An 18,614-nucleotide genomic window follows, 5' to 3' on the forward strand; every position below is an offset into this window, starting at 1 on the left:
TGTATGTAAATAACTGAAAGACTTCAAATAAATAGTAGATAAATTCACATAGATCTACATGTAAACCCCACCAAAAAATAAAATAAAAAAAACTAGATCTATAATGGAGTTAGATTTGCGATAGTTAAGCTACGGAAGACTCTGCAAAAGTTTGAATATCAAATAAATCAGTTTTTATGGATATAACAATTACATTTTCTACAAGTGTTGCGGAGCTTGAAGGTTCAATGATCAATGATGATACCTTTCTATAAAACCCTGTATACTTCTGCATGGTTGGAAATTTCGTCGATAATAATTGTTATTGCACTTTACAATGTATGCAAGTACGGCGTTACTTCAAAGATAGAGTCAGAGCGCGTGCTTTGTGTGACGTCTAGATAAAGAAAAAAGTCACAACAAGGTGAATGAATGAGGCGGGGTTAACCTGTTAGCATTGCTCCAAAAATAGCTTCAGCTTCACCGTTTTTGTGACGTAAAAGAGCATCTCTATTGATTTCAAAAGGTTGAAGGGGCAGTTTGATCTGCAAACAGTAGTATTACCAATATTTTTCGGAATTAACCGAATTTCCTGTTTCAGAGAATGTCACTTATGAACAAAAATGAATAGCACACTCTCGTATGTAAGGATCTGTGACGTCACCGATAAGGTCTGCTATCTAAAAATAGCACAGCACTCAATTTGCGGACAAACAACCAGTGCATTCATTGTACAATAGTATAAGTAAACCATAAATTTTGCATTTATTTCGTTATTTTTGTTCAGGTTTCTAGCGTGCACATCGCAAACAAATGTTTTTCTTCACTTTTTATTTCACTAAACTAGCCGAGAAACTCTTTATTTTATATCCATGTTAGAATTATCGCTTTTTCATCAATATATATGTATGGATGGATAATGTTATTATATAATTCTGTTCTTTTTGTGACACGTTCAGTTTAAAAAAAAGAATATTTAAAAAAGTAGAATAACTCGGGGAAAATGTATTAACACCAAATGGAAAAACGTTATTTAAAACAAAAATGTATTCACAGATCCAAATTGTTCTTTTTAGTTACTTTCATATATTAACATTATATTTTCGTAAAAAAAAAATCTTCCGTTTTAATTGTTTGATTTAATACATCTATCTGTGAATGTAAAATCGCATAATTTAAATTCACTGAAATTTTTAAATGTTATAAACAACATATATATTTTAATGTCAACTGTCATCCACATTATTATTTTCGGCCACATATTCAGTTATTCGTTGAAACAATTAACACCTCTGTGATATACATATGTTGTGTTTTATTACAGATGACCCCTTAGTGTGACATAATAAACTAAAGATATTTGACTTTTGATAGTAATATTTAGATGTTATCTGATAATAAATATGTTTGAATCTAATGCATCACCATTATTTTCTACCAAATCATGCATATATTTATATGTATTTTTAAAAAGGATAGATCGAAATATTTGATGGATCCACACCGACCACTGACATCGGTGATCATAAATGAGTTTTCGTCTTGTGTTGTGTGAATCAATTGTTAGAAAAAAAACAACATGTAGTTATATTTGTTATGATTTTAATTCTGCTGATACATTCTTTGGACGTCATGAATCAAAATGATTTAGCATTAAAGTTTCAACTACAAGTGCTCTTTGGTGTGTCGCATCCGAAAATATTGTAACTTGTTATTAAGCTGTAAACCGTTCTTTTTATGCAAGATTTAAATAGTGTAATATGGAGTAATATGGATGCCATGCTTCAAAATAGTGCTCTTTATTTGCTTAGTAGGCCCGTTTTGAATCGTTTTCTTAAAATAATATGTCTGTATATTTTGTATATTCCTTACATTCGTTCCAATATATTTCTTTAATTAGTTATTTATATTTTCATCTCTTATTTATTCTGTTAACGGGTGCGACAATTTTATACAGGTGGCATGTTACATTTTTAATTCCCAGATAGCTGATGATTCATTATATACAGAAAACGCGCTCTTGTCCGCAATTCGCGCATTGCATTATGGTATAACTGCTGCATGTTCTATTTATAGAACACGAGAGAGTGCTATTGGGAATAAAACATACTATTTGCCATCCAGGTAGCCTGGCTCCCTGGCTGCATGGTTATCTTTTATATTAATATTGGAAACATTTTATAAGAAACTTTTAAACCTCTAAAATAGCAGTTTTATCTGATGGCTGAACCATACAGCCTGGTGAAAGTTGGCCAGTGTAACCCTAGATTGCCCCTGTAAATAATTAACTACTGAGAACCCTATCAATTGTAAGGCAATTAACAATCCTATGTAATGACAAGTTCTCCTTACCAATTTGATAGGGGTCATTTGAGAAAACATCAGATGTTGATATTTTCTAGTTCTAAGAGTTCACGTTCAACAGTTTACTAGTAAATGTAAAAGTGAAATATTGTATGTGGATAATCATTTGAAAGTAACATAAACTCAGGATCTTTTTTTATAAATTTTTAGGTTTTATTAAATATTAATTATGGAAACTCCAACTACAGAAACTGTTTACTGTTATGGTAAAATTAACCCTTACATCAAAAAAGTTCAAATGTATTTTATGTGGAGAAATGAAAGAAAACAGAAAAAGACAGCACTTGTGTTTTATGGTCAAGAAAAACAGACTTGTACTGGTACATAACTGAGCAACTTTTGGGTACAGTGCAACCTCTGTAGAGCAACACCCTTTGGGAGATAAAAATATTGACTGTTATGTAGAGGTTGTGGTTTAGAAGAGGTAAATTTGATGGTATATTTCAGCTTAGGGAAATTTTGATGATGTTTTTATAGAGAGGCTTGTGCTTAAGAGAGGGCTACTCTGGAGAGGTTGTACTGTATTAATATTGTTTCACTGGAGAAAAGTTTGTATTTTAGATGATTTTTTTTGTTGTTATTAAACAAAGAAAAAATAATAATGAAGGGTGCTGGTGATGTTAAAAGTACTTAGGGCACTGAGTTCTTTTTTGGTCGTCAGTGAGATGTCTTTAGCTACGGCCAGTTCTTGATGACACCAAGTCAGGAGATTATTTGCAATTTTATTTCCAATGACATCATGACAGATGCTGAACATCATAGTTTAAAGTTCTAAAGTTAATGAAATTTTACCCAAATTTTAAACCAGAGATGAACTGTGTGTATTATAAAGCGTTTTAATTATAAATTATTGTTATTCATATTTTTGGTCTATGTGTTTTGGAGTGTTATTCTTAACAAGAGCAGTCCGTAAGACAGCCAAAGAATATTACCCTATCTTAAAATATCTGTAAAGTTTCAATCCAGTATCTGCATTCGTTTTTGGAGATGGAACTTGGATGCAAAATTTACTTTAACCAGGATTAGTCTAAAAGGGGGCACATTTTGGACAATGCATGTCAGAGCTATGGGACGTCACTTAAGGTACAATAGGTGACTCAACAATAATGGTACATTGTGTGCTGTCATAATAAAAAAATGCGAATGCAATTGGGGCAATTTCTAAAGTTAAGCTTTTGCCACTGCCAGTTGGTCAACAGAATAAAACATAATTTCTTTTTAAATATACTTTTACAACATGCTCTTGGTTTGGTCTTGTTTGTTCATATTTTAAAACTTTTAAATATAGCTTCATCCATTAAGTGAAGTTGAAAATGATTTAATTCACAAATCCTCTGATAAATATGTAAAAGTACATTCCTGTTGTCTGATAAGCCAATACAACCTGATGGCAGGCCATAAATCGGTAAATTATCTGCGGCTCATTAAATGATGAAACCCTTAGGTAACAGGTCACAGTAATAGCAGCAGATTGCCACTAAAAGAAATTAATGGGAATTTGTCTCACAAATTTGTGAGACACTGGTAGCCAACTTTCACCAGTCCCTATGTTCGGAGCCAGGGGCAATAAAAAAAGTCAATGTAGAAACAACCTTCTGGAGTTACTTCCCTCTTAATGAAGAAAACTGATATACGTAAATAAGAACAAACATAGGGACGGGAGCCAGTCTACCATCCAGGCTTTGGGGCCCAAACCTGGCCCCAGATTGGCCAGAAAAAAAAGTAGTATACTATTTAAAGGTTGTACACTGCTTATACAAAGTGTATATCATTAGTATAACATTATACTTTTTAAACTGTTGTGTATAATATATTATCATTATACTTTACAAGTTGCAAGACTTTAGAAGAATCAGATCTTTTTCATACATACATGTATCCTAGGTAAATTATGTCACAGGAACATACAGTAGGAATAAACAATTATTTCCAGTCATGTTTGCTTTGTTTTATCACAGACAGAAATTAGTTAAGGTCTTCAGTAACTAAGGGGTTGCTAGGGGATTAATGTGGTATCGGTGTGCTAAATGATCATTCTCTGCTAAGGTTTATAAGGATTAAGATGTTAAAACTGTGGTAATTAAATGGATTTTGATCACTTTTAAAGGAAACTCAGGAAGGTTTGATTGGATTTTTCTTTTTTAAATTCTTATTATTAATCTACTGTAATAGGGCTAGAACTTCATGTGATCTATCACATTCATGCAACAGTTTTTATGTTTTAATTTAGATTTCATTCATTCTGTTAGATTTTTTTTGATGGAACAGAAAGTCCTATTACATTGTACAATTGGAGTAAGTTAGATCCCTGATTATAAATGCATGTTTTAAAAATTTAATACTTTTTATGCAATTTGTTACAACCCCCATTTAAAAAGGGGTTTCAAATATTATAATTTCTTGTTTTATATCTGCATTTTACAGATATTTGGATATTTCAAGGATCTGCACTATATAAACACAAGTTTTTAAAATGACATGTAGAGCTTCCAGGTTCATTTTTCCACAGATCTGTCATAAAAGTTTAGGTTGCACAACCATTGCAATTTAAGATATGCAAGGGAGGTAATTAAATGTTAACTTTACACGTACCACTAATAATGCATGTAAAATAACGCCATTTCATTGGTATTATCAGTCAGGGGTGTAACTGTTTTAAGTTATATAACCTATTTCAGTTACTTTTTCAACATAATTCAAGCATTTTATAACCTTTATCAGTTATTTTATTATTATTTTTTTTTTTTTTTTTTTTTGCTGTTGTTTGTTTATTAAACCACGATAATCCGTAAATAGGCAATCGCAAAGCAGACTTGTACCCGTCTATATTTCATATACCACAGTAGCGTTGTTTATATATCGGGGGAAACTTGGGCAAAAAACGCGTGAATTTCGTGCCAATTTACCATCTAACAATACAGGCTAACGCCGGAGTTAAATGACCTTGCAATATTCTCACCAGTTATCAATGGGATAAAAAATAAGACTGACTTGGAGGTAAATTCAGTTGACAACGTCTAAATATTAATATTGTAAAAATGACCCCATGTTATTAGATATCAATAAAAATGAATTACAATAAACTACATATTTGTAGTGTAGAACCAACTGGGTAAAAACGTAATTTACACATTCACTGAAACGTTTCCAACAGTTGTAACTTTTTACGTTCACTTGTTATAAAAAAGACATGTCAGCACGATCCTTACATTTGCAATCAACTGGATCCAGTTGTTCGAAACTTTAACAGGCGATTGAGTTAACGGTCGATTGTCTTTATCAGTTGATTTCGACAGTTTAGAAAACTTAGAAAATCAAATGCACTTGTTAAGGATTATAAACACTAAACCATCTTTACAGTAAAATTAAAACATCATACTAGTGTTTCCCACCCACCAAGACTAGTATCATAAATATAAATGTAACAGGCGGTTAGTTTAACAGCTTAATGCAGTGGTCCTGGGTTCGAGCATCATTGGGGTCACGACCATGACTTTTCATATGACCCGAGTACTAGTTTTCATAGGAAACGGACTCGAGAGTAGTTACAATAAGCTTAAACAGTTAAAGCTTTCATCAAAATCGAGCAAAAACAAATTAGTATAAACTAAACTAAACTAAATTACAGTCCGTTAAAGTTTCAAACAACTTGGCCCAGTTAGAAAGTAAAACAACCACATCCTTCTTACAAGAAGGGCGCAATATAGTAAAAGGCATTCGTAGTCCTACGAGCATCTACGCACTAACTATATCCTGGTAAACAAAGTAAACAAATAAAAAAAGAACTAACTAAATAAATAAATAAATAACCTGGCTATCTTCTTCGACTTGAATCATCGAATCAACGTATCTGTCATCGTGTTTCGCCAACATGCAAACTCCTCACAAAAACTAATTGTTCAGCATGCAGTCCAATTTTGAGTATTTTTGAGAAATCCATATTTAACTGTTTAGCATTAATTTTGTGATTGCAAATGACTCAAAGTGTTAATGAACGCTAAATCTTAGTAAATTCAGTATTTGAGTAAAACTGAATTTATACAAATAACCTGCATTCTTTCATATGCCCTACTGACAATTAAGCGCTAACGGTACAAAGATATTACTCTTATAAAAACACGTTAATCCTAATTTCTATAGAACGCGTGGGAGAGTTTTCAATAATTGCTGTTTTTATGTCACGTGGTCTAAGTCGGATAGACAACTCGTGCCGTTGTCTACGGGATATATACAACTCGCTTTGCTCGTTGTATATATCCCGTAGACAACGGCACTCGTTGTCTATCCTATACTTATCTTTAATATTCTTATAATTATGTGTCAGTGTCTGTCGGATGGATGAATGGAAAGCTTTTACTCGTATTTAATACACTGACCATTATGATACGTTTTTTAAAATATGATTTTGTGAAATTTATCGTAAATGTTTGTACACATGTGTATTGTTGTTGTTCTTAACTGAAGGCCATACTGAAAATAAGTTTACGTTTCATTTTCATGTTATGTACACTTTTTATGTTACCTTCATTAAATAAAGCTTTTATTATTATTATTATTTCTAATGAGTTTTGGCTGTGTAATTTTCATTGCAAATCTTTGTCAATTATAACTCATGAATAGTTCTTATATTCAGGCAAAGAATGTTTACTAAATTTATAATTCTATAAATGTTTAAAATAACCTCATCTTGGTGGTGCAACTAGAATAGGAAAATAAAATTTTAGAAGTACCTCTAGTTAAAATCTATCATGTATTTTTGAGCTCGACTATTCATAGAATAGCAACCACTTGTGGGAATGGATTGAAACTTCACACACTTATTCACTGTGATAAACTGACTTACATTACACAGGTTACATAACTCTATTTCGCTTTTTTACAAAATTATGCCCCTTTTTTGACTTAGAAATTTTTGGTTAATGTTTTGTATGTAAGCTGGTATCTTAGTAACCACTTTTGGGAATGGATTGAAACTTCACACACTTATTTACTGTGATAAACTGACTTACATTGCACAGGTTCCATAACTCTATTTTACTTTTTTACAAAAATGTTGCCCCTTTTTTGACTTAGAATTTTTTGGTTAAGGTTTTGTATGTAAGGTGGTATCTCAGTACTCACTAATTGGAATGGGTTGAAACTTCACACACTTGTTCACTGTCATAATCTGACATGCACAAAGCAGGTCCCATAACTTTATTTTGCTTTTTTGCAAAATTATGCCCCTTTTTCAACATAGAAATTTTTTATTAAGTTTTTGTATGTAAGCAGCTGGTATCTCAGTATCTACTAATGGGAAAGGATTGAAACTTCACACACTTGTTCACTGTCATGATATGACATGCAGTGCAAAGGGTCAATAACTCAACTTCGCATTTTACAAAATTATGACCCTTTTTCAAGTTAGGAGTTTTGGGTTAAATTCTTATATGTAAGCTGGTATCTCAGTACCCACTAATGGGAATGGATTGAAATTTCACACACTTCTCCACTGTCATGAGCTGATAAGCACTATGCAGGTTCCATAACCCTATTTTGCTTTTTTACTAAATTAAGCCCCTTTTTCGACTTTTGTATTCATTCAATCGACAAGGCTGTTGAATAGTCGAGCGTTGCTGTCCTCCGACAGCTCGTTTTTTTTTTAGTATTTAGCCTCAGCACCAATACATGTTTGTGTTGTGCTAAGATGATCAAATATTCGTAGAAAGCATTAACTTGACCAAAATCAGATTTACCCACCTTTAAAATAAATTTTTAGATAAAATTACCAACTTTTGAATTTTGGTACCCTGATTGCCCTGAGTTTTATCTATATAATAATTTACTTTAGGCTTGCATATAAGGAAAAGAGTTTCTACATGGTCCATTTAATAGTATATAGATTTTAATAGAACAGAATGAGTAGTTTGTTAGCAGTATACAATTAGTAACTAATATCATCTTTGATATGATACTGAACCTTTCTCATCTGCCAAAAGTATCAGCTTCAAATGTTTTTATTAGTCTCGTTGTGTCATAAAGAAATTAAAGGAAAATTAAATTTTTGATGCAGAAATGAAAAGAAAATTTACTATTGTCGCTGTGCTTTCAAACCCACACTGCAAATCTAAGATCTGTCGACTGTAAACATTATGCTTAATACCTCTGACCTTATTTATAATTGGTACGAAGTCTAGAAACATTTAGATTTTGAGAAGTTTAAAAAATGTTGAATTCTCTGTGCTTCATTTAAATCTTTTTATAATTATGTTTGTAAACATCACATTATCATTTGGGTGTAGTAGTACTTAGTAAGAAAGAATGTAAACATTACACGGTAGTAAGAATAAAAAATGTCAGCAAAAATATTCTGATAATTGTTTAGTTGTAAAAAACTAGTCATTGCGGTCATGATTGTGCTCTAGTCAAAATGTGTGTTAAAAATTAGTACTTGTACCTGATTTTCTAAAGATTTACAGTAACCTCACACTATGACACTTCATAATGAAGTTGATATTATATAACTTTATTTTCCCATTTCAGAGAATGTCACATTTGCAGGAACAACTTACGTGCTCCATCTGTTTGGAACTGTATAATGACCCTGTCCGTCTGGTCTGCTTCCATGTTTTTTGCCAAAAATGCATTGCAGCCAACATGAATATTCCTGACAGAAGACCAGTCTGCCCAGAGTGTAATACACCGATAGAAAATTCTTTTCCACCAAAAAAAGACTTCAAAATAGCAGCGCTTATTCAGACAATTAAAGAGACCCCGAAATGCAGGGAACATAATGATGATAACAATATTCTTGAAGAGTACAAAGCAGACGTATTATGCAAGACATGTTGTAAACTACTTTGTGTAGCATGTGCCTTTGGACAGGGACACAGAAACCATGAAATGGAGGACTTAAAATCAGCCATTACCAAACAAAAGGTTTGTTGAACATAGTAGAAATAGACTGGAAAATTTAAGTTTTATTGGGTAGTTTAGTCATAATGGCAAAGTTCAGATGGGAGCCTTTCCAGCTTTTGGCAGTGGCAGATGACCCCAGTTACTCGCAGGGCTCAAGATAAGATAAATATAAGTGTAAATTACGCTTTAAAATATTGCATATACGTATGCTCGATAATTTTTAAGCGTATAAAAAACGTATATGAAATTACAAAAACGCATGCAATGACTGTTTACTAACGTACTGTAAACAAAATCTGAATTGTCTGGATGCTTTACGTAACAGAGCATGTAAAGCAGAGCATGGTAGGAATTAATTCTCGCACATTGAACGTACACACACATTGAATGGTACTCTCTAAACCTACCGGTATGTGAAACAATATTATACACACTCGATACGTGTGTTAATGAAATAGTTTGGATATTACTATTGATGGTACGGTCGTGTATTTTAAAGCAGTGTTGATTTAAAATATCAACTTACGGTGCGGAGTAAACAACAAAAATGTCTCAGTCTTTCAAATATTGGATTCGGTAGCGAGTGTGAAGCCAGAGCAAGCCAAAGGAGAAAAAGAAGCAAAAGAACTGCAAACAAACTCATGGGTGTTACAGCCAATAAATATCTTATAAAACTGATTTCTGTTTTTTTTTTCACATTTACAAATTTTCAGTCCTGAGTAAAAATTCCTAGTCAATTTTAGATTTTACCATTTTACTCATTCCAAAAAAAAAAAAAATCTGGAGCCCTGTACTCCTTTTATTTTTCAAGCAATGGCAGACACCTGGGTAGGACCACAATATTTTCAAAGTTTTTGCAAGTTGGCTGAATGGCTTCCTATATTAATCTGGTATAATATAAATTATATGACCCTTTAAGTAATATGCATATGGACCCTGACTTGAAGATTTAGGAGTTTTAATAAAATTTAATGTTCTGAACAGTTAAATAATTATTTCTCATTTCAAACAGAATTGCAGTCTACCAAACCAGTCACTCAATTGTTTACAAGACTTGTCTATTCTAAGATTGATGTAGAAAATGCTATTTGTTTTAATTTTCAGTTTTTTCCTCACACCTTGCCATTCTGAGATGAATAAAGACTAATTGATTTTAATCTCCTGTGACATCTGTTCAATGATTATTTTATGTCTCTCTATACATTCTATAAGCATGACATTTTTCAAAGATGCAAGGTATTAAAGGGTAAGTGTCCGTCAGGGGACACATTGTCTTAACCAGAATCCAAAAATTATAAAACAATATTACATGGATATCAGTAAACTGTCAATTTGATCATTTAATGTACATGTACTAAGTGGCCAAACTTAAGATCTTCCAGATATTAATAACATGAAAAATATTCTAAAAGACAGTCAGCAAAATCTAGTCTGCATGGTGCAAAAAATTTGGCCTGGCTTTGTGTTTCTAAGGTAAAATAAGTCTATTTACCAGTAATCAAAATAGATGTAACAAAGAAATACTTTAAACATGTAGGGCTTCGTACTTCATGGATGAAGGTTTTCACAAGGTTGATGGATATTAAGTACAGTCCATGGAACAAGCCCAGGAAAAGCAAAATTACTACAAAATTTCTTTTCTTCTCGCACCAAGGTGTTAATTAGGTTCTTACTGAGGGCATATGATTGCTAGCAATTAGCTTGATTATAAAGTCAGCACCACTGCAACTATACTAATTATTCTTATCTTATGTTATCACATTATTTGTACAGGCTGCCTTTCATTCTGTGTATGTATCAATAACCACAATCAGCGAAATGAAAAAGATTAGATTTTATTTATAAAAAACAGGGTCAAAACTTTTTTATATATATAAATAAGTTTGAATTTGAAAGATTATTTTAAAATTATTGCAAAGTGACAAGATATATTTTTAGCTCACCTGTCACAAAGTGACAAGGTGAGCTTTTGTGATCGCGCGGTGTCCGTCGTCCGTCTGTCCGTGCGTGCGTGCGTGCGTGCGTCCGTAAACTTTTGCTTGTGACCACTCTTGAGGTCACATTTTTCATGGGATCTTTATGAAAGTTGGTCAGAATGTTCATCTTGATGATATCTAGGTCAGGTTCGAAACTGGGTCACGTGCCTTCAAAATCTAGGTCAGTAGGTCTAAAAATAGAAAAACCTTGTGACCTCTCTAGAGGCCATATATTTCATAAGATCTTCATGAAAATTGGTCAGAACATTCACCTTGATGATATCTAGGTCAAGTTCGAAGCTGGGTCACGTGCTTTCAAAAACTAGGTCAGTAGGTCAAATAATAGAAAAACCTTGTGACCTCTCTAAAGGCCATATTTTTCATGGGATCTGTATGAAAGTTGGTCTCAATGTTCATCTTGATGATATCTAGTTCAAGTTCGAAACTGGGTCACGTGCGGTCAAAAATCAGGTCAGTAGGTCTAAAAATAGAAAAACCTTGTGACCTCTCTTGAGGCCATATATTTCATGAGATCTTCATGAAAATTGGTCAGAATGTTCAACTTGATGATATCTAGGTCAAGTTCGAAAGTGGGTCACGTGCCGTCAAAAACTAGGTCAGTAGGTCAAATAATAGAAAAACCTTGTGACCTCTCTAAAGGCCGTATTTTTCATGGGATCATTTCATTTATCTACGTCAAGTTCAAAACTGGGTCACATGAGCTCAAAAACTAGGTCACTGTGTCAAATAATAGAAAAAACGCCGTCATACTCAAAACTGGGTCATGTGGGAAGAGGTGAGCGATTCAGGACCATCATGGTCCTCTTGTTTATCATAGTCATCTTAATTTTTCATCCCACATAATTATCATTTGATAATTTGATTATCTAGAATATATAGATAATTAAATAAATTTGTGTTTTTTGATCTAATGTCATAGCAGTAAATGTCATAGCAGTTAAGTAATATTAACAAGATATGCAGAGATTAATCAAACATTAGACTATTCTTGTTCATCTTTCCTTGTTTATTATTTTGTATTCTAAGAAGAGGTTGTAAATGAATCCAGTATTCTCATAATGTATTCAACGAGTGGCATTATTAATTGTACATTATTTAAAATGCACACTCTGTATTGAGTTTGTAAATATCCATCCTAAAGTACATCATAAAGTACATCATTTTAAATCCTTTAACTGGAGAATAATTAGAAAATATTGTAATACGCTTCACAAAACTTATTTAGCTGTTTTCAGGATATAGCAAAATAAAATGTTAGAAGATCTATTAAATATTTTATGTATAAATCATACATAAAGTCATACAAACAACAGCATTTATAGTTATACCCTGCTTTCTTTAACTGATATCATTACATTATTTCATCAAATATATATGAATGACTTAACAATTATTTACGCACTTTAAATTTGAAATGCTCTGTTCACTTTTGTGTTCTGTTAGTGTGTTCATCTGTGAAATAATGTTTAATATTTATGAAAGGCAACATATAGGTCCGGGTGTTTAGAATTTGTAATATTTATGTATATATCGATGTCATACACAGTTCACATATCTTACTTTAAGCAATTGAAATAAGTTCTTATCAGAAATTCTTATCATTTTCATTTTTGAAAAAACTGTGTCACCATAAAATTATATTAACTATTCATGCATTTCATGCTTAAGAATAAGTCTTTTTTTTATATACATGTATATGCATTAACCAATTGTTTTATAGTAAAAATATCTTTATAAATCATTTCTATTGTAGATAAAACTTTGTTTCAATTTATTACTGTTGTTAATAATATTTTATTATCATACTAAAATGGAAAATAAAACTGTTTTTAAAAAGAAAAATGTTTATCTATTTTTACTTATGTATATAAAACAAATAATTTTCTATTGCAAACTCATATAAGAGAAATGTGTTTCTCCTTATCATAAGCAATCTAAAGATCATTATCTAATCATGCTTACTATCATGCTGATTTTTCTCTGCCACAGAGAGAGATGCATGTAATTATAATTATCTATTAATGATGCATGCCCTTGAGGTTACCTGGCTCAAAAAGAGCGATATTTCGGGCAAATTCGTAGCAGTGAGTATGGGCTTTTGATTATTTGCATTTTACAAAACATGACTTAAATTGCTTGTGATTATATGCTTATTTCATTGGTTGCATTTGTTTATAGTTTATATGCACGGCTTATTAATTACTCCATGACTTACTGAACAACCAAAAAAATAAAGACTGTCAAAAGGCTCACTGAATTTCAAAAACATTGTTAACAATAATAATATTACAATAAATTTTTCTAATGGGGAAATAGATTTTAGTTTTGTATGTTTTGTCATGTTTGTTGGCAATAAAACACGTTTTTTTTCGTTCAGATGCATCATAATTAATCACTCAGGCCTTCGGCTTTCGTGATAAGGTTACTACGCATCTGAAATCAAAACCGTGTTTTATTTGCCAACAATGCATGCAAAACTGAAATATATTTCGGAATTATTTCCATTCTAACACCAGGAAGGAATAGTAATCTGGAATCCTTTTTAGGCGGAATAGCCAAAAGAAGGTCATTTTGCGAAATGTGTTTTAATCAACAAGACAATACACGGTAAAATCCTTCTTTTTTATATTTATAAAAGAAAATGTTAAAAGTGTTAGAATTTACAGTGAAACACAGCTTGCACGGGCATTGATGGTTCAACTACCACTTGCGCAATTCTTGTGATCCTTGGCTGTTTTCTACATATTTTTAATGTTTGGATCGACTGTGCAAGCCTGGGTAACACGAGTATTTTGTGAATCCCTGCGTGTTGTTGAATAATTGCGTAAATTTCAGACAAATTGATATAAATCATGAGGTTTGTTGTTTCATGAGAAACATCTTTTTGTTATGTATGAAGTCCTGTCTTAAATGTTTTAAAACATATACCATTCTTTATAAAAAAATTAGATTATTTTCTTTAACTTGCAGGAGTTGTTAGCAAAGAAGATGCCAGGTACTAGAGTAAAATTACTTAATTATATGATGCAGCGTGCCAAGACGAAGAAGGCTCGCAAAGATTATTACGTAAGATACTTTTCTGTCAGATGTAAAAAACTGAACATTTTTACTCTCTTATCACAAGGATGAAATGTAGCATGGCTGGAAGTAAGGTAGGAGATTATATGGATGGTTTATGCGTAATTTTAGGCTTTTTTTTTTTTGCAAAATCTCATTTCAGAAACAGTTTCCATTTAGGGTTAATTTTACATTAATAATTATTATGCTCCCTGAAAAGTTTTTTTGAGAGCATGTAGTAACAATGTCTCTTCTATAGATCACAGGGTCTTGGATACAATCTCGGGCCTTATGTTCTATGACGATGTGATAAAAGACTTTGTGTAAGGTATGAATTGACCTTCGCTTCTTATTAATGTAGGGTAGTTGGCAGTAACTTGTGGAGAAAAAAGGTTAACACTGGCACAGAATCCAGGAACACTGATTTGGTTAACTGCCCACCGTTCCATAACTGAAATCCTGTTTTAAAAGATGCTTGAGGCAAAACAAACAAAACTCTTCCATTGTCCATGTCTGTGTCGTAGGCCAAACTGGAATCTAGGTCGATCCGGAATCGGTCTAGACCAAACTAGAATTCTAGTTTGGTCTAGGCCGAACTAGAATTCTAATTTGGTCTTGACCAATTCCAGATCTGCCTAGACCAAACTAGAATTCTAGTTTGGCTAGACCAATATTCCATAATTGCCTAGGCCAAACTGGAATCTTTCTTATGAACTATTTGTAATAGATGAAAATCAATGTTCTGGTGTATATTTTTTGCATTAAAGCATTGAAGAAATTAAGAAAAAAAAGCTCTATTTACAAGGGATACTTAATTGTATTTTTACAACATGTCCCAAAATATGAAACCAAAATATTTCCCCCTAAAATATTATTATCAGTTCCTTTTGAAGATAATCTTGTTATAAAGGTAGGCCTTTTTAGCTCACCTGTCACATAGTGACAAGGTGAGCTTTTGTGATCACCCTTCGTCAGTCCGTCCGTGCGTGCGTTAACAATTTTTTGTCTGCACGATAGTGGTTTCATTTATGATTTTATTTTAACCAAACTTGCACACAACTTGTATCACCATAAGATCTCGGTTCCTTTCTTCAACTGGCCAGATCCCATTATGGGTTCCAGAGTTATGGCCCCTGAAAGGGCCAAAATTAGCTATTTTGACCTTGTCTGCACAATAGCAGCTTTATTTTCGATTTGATTTTTACCAAACTGGCACACAACTTGTATCACCATAAGATCTTGGTTCCTTTCTTGAACTGGCCAGATTCCATTATGGGTTCTAGAGTTATGGCCCTTGAAAGGGCCAGAATTAGCTATTTTGACCTTGTCTGCACAATAGCATCTTCATTTATAATTTTATTTTAACCAAACTTGCACACAACTTGTATCACCATAAGATCTTGGTTCCTTTCTTCAACTGGCGAGATTCCTTTATGGGTTCCAGAGTTATGGCCCCTGAAAGGGCCAGAATTAGCTATTTTGACCTTGTCTGCACAATAACAGCTTCATTTATGATTTGAATTTAATCAAACTTGCACAAAACTTGTGTCACCATAAGATCTTGGATCCTTTTTTAAGCCGGCCAGCTCCCTTAATGGGTTCCAGAGTTACGGCACCTGAAAGGGCCAAAATTAGCTATTTTGACCTTGTCTGCACAATAGCAGCTTCATTTATGATTTGATTTTAACCACACTTGCACACAACTTGTATTACCACAAGATCTTGGTTCCTTTCTTGAACTGGCTAGATTCCATCATGGGTTCCAGAGTTATGGCGCCTTAAAGGTCCAAAATTGGCTATTTTGGCTTTTGCAGCCATATAGAGACTTCATTTATGGTTTTATTTGATTCAAACTTCCAAAATATCTTCAGCAACAATAAATCTTGGATTCCATGACAAATCAGATCCAATCGTAGGTTCCAGAGTTATTTTATATCTGATTACCTCCCCTGATTGTAATCAAAATGGATTTATATCAGTAAGTACTTATAGGACTTATTTGAAATTTCATTATTGTCATAAGTTGGACTGAGCCAATCAGGGTAGATAACTATGGACTGATTTTATGTCAAATTACCTCCCCTTATTTCAAATTAAAATGGGTATATCTCCATAACTAATGAAGATACTGATCTGAAATTTCATTTATGTCAACAGATTTATTTGGCAGATCCTTCTTTTGTTCACTTACAATAGTTTATTTTTTAATTACTTCCCTTTTACGTTACTATAAATAGCTTATTTTTAGTAACTTTTTTATTATTGGCCGTAGGGAAAAACCGAGACCACTTTTCTGTGGTACAACATGGATGGTACCTCCAATTTTTAGGTGTATTTTGACATATCTGTACCTTGTAAGAACTTTTTTTTCTTTTTGGTTAAATTTCTTCCCTTTGTTGTTCCTGTCCTTTGGACTTAGATATTTTTTCTGAGGACCTTCTTGTCCTCAAGTGCAATGATAACAGGTGAGCGATATAGGGCCATCATGGCCCTCTTGTTTTCATTTTCAACTTCTGTATTTAATGCTGAAGTGAATGTTTAATATTGGTTATTGGTTAAAGTATTTTATCAATAAAATGCCATAATCATATTTATTTGTTTTTTAAAATCTTAAACTGAATAATATGGTCTGTTTTCAATCCATTAGGAAAGAATAAGTTATATAAATTGCCCAAAAGAAACAAAAAAAATACAAACTATATATCTGCACCAAAACTTAAACAAAAGATTCCAGTTTGGCCTAGGCAGATCCGGAATCGGTCTAGCCAAACTAGAATTCTAGTTTGGTCTTAAGGCAGATCCAGAATCGGTCTAGATAGCCAAACTAGAATTCTAGTTTGGTCTTAAGGCAGATCCAGAATCGGTCTAGATAGCCAAACTAGAATTCTAGTTTGGTCTTAAGTCAGATCCAGAATCGGTCTAGACCAAACTAGAATTCTAGTTTGGTCTAGACTGAATCCAGATCTGCCTAGATTCCAGTTTGGCCTATAACATCGACATTCTTTACATTCTTTCCCAGGCTATTTCTCCACAGATTTGAATTCATCAAAACTTCAACTCAAAGCAAAGATGCCTGTATTTTGTCAGCACATCTCAACCTAGATATTTGTTGCGATGTTTTGTAAATTACATGAATTTGTACTTTAGCCGGAGTAAAATTAAAATAACGTTAAAGAACATGAAACTGATGGCACACAAAAATATGAAATTTGAATGTCAGTTTAAAAAAATTGACATTTCAGGTTCCATTGTAACTTACCGAAGTTTATAATTTAGTATACATGTAATAAAATGAAAATTTCTAAGTAGCATAATAAACATGTTTTGTTTGATGTTAAGTTTTCATATAAAACACATCTCTGTCTCTCTGTGGTTGGGAGATATGATACTGCTAAACCTTATTAGAAATGAAAAAGAAAAAGAAAGAAGAGTATTTCTTATGAAGTCTTGATTCATTGTATATTTCTTTTGTAAGAATCAATATTATAATACATTTATATTTATCAAGCTGTTACTTTTTCAAGTTTAGAATAATCAACAGCTTGTTGTTTCTTTGCCACTTAAAAGTCTATATCCATCATTGATCAATCTAATTTCTGAAGTAATTAAGCATCTTAGAAAATTGTCATAAAATTGATACAGCGTACATGTATTTTTATTAGAGATACTTCAAGATTTAGTAAATTCTAAGCCCAGGTAATTTTTTTTTTTTTTATGACAGCCATTGATGCAAAATTAAAACATTATCGGAGTTTGCACATTTTCTTGAGCAATAGCCACAACACTTACACATATTGTTATTAAATTTTCACGCGAAACACAAAAATCAGTTAATGGTGATTACAGTCAAACCTGTCCTAAACAGCCGGTCAGGAGAAGATTAGTAAAAGTGGAATTTAAACACAGGTTATTGCTTAATATAGGTGCATTTTTGGGCCACCCCCCCACTCCCCATGAGTGTTGGGGGCATATAGATTTGGTCTTGTCTGTGCGTCCATCCATGCGTGTGTGTGTCCGAAGTTTGTGACGCGCCTAGCTCAAAAAGTGTTTGATATAAATTGATGAAACCTTGCAGGAGTCTTTATCATGATATGAACTTGCACACCTCCTATTTTTCGTCTGGCTCTGCCAGCTATTTCCAGAGTTATGGCCCCTGAAATAGTAAAAAATGCTTTTTCACCTTGTGACGTGCCTAGCTCGTAAAAGTATTTGCTATAGATTGATGAAACCTTGCAATGAATCTTTATCATGAAATGAACTTGAGCACCTCCTATTTTTCATTTGGCTCCTACCCCCTGTTTCCAGAGTTACGGCCCTGAA

General features: G+C 32.7%; 1 protein-coding gene across 7 annotated transcripts in view; it reads left to right on the forward strand.

The window, feature by feature from the left end:
• LOC123564830 (probable RNA-binding protein 19) overlaps positions 1-18,614 on the forward strand; it is a 120,418-nt gene that overhangs the window by 5,788 nt on the left and 96,016 nt on the right. For all 7 annotated transcript variants that reach the window (XR_008369989.1, XR_008369988.1, XR_006689046.2 and 4 more), the window contains exons 2-3: positions 8,866-9,261; positions 14,208-14,303. Coding sequence is in view for 4 of the 7 variants with exons in the window: in XM_053537446.1 (XP_053393421.1) it covers positions 8,869-9,261; positions 14,208-14,303 (489 nt within the window). In the remaining 3 variants the exon portion in view is untranslated. The remainder of the gene's footprint in view (positions 1-8,865; positions 9,262-14,207; positions 14,304-18,614) is intronic.

The sequence above is a fragment of the Mercenaria mercenaria genome, chromosome 2 (assembly GCF_021730395.1).
Source record: "Mercenaria mercenaria strain notata chromosome 2, MADL_Memer_1, whole genome shotgun sequence".
Taxonomy (NCBI): domain Eukaryota; kingdom Metazoa; phylum Mollusca; class Bivalvia; order Venerida; family Veneridae; genus Mercenaria; species Mercenaria mercenaria.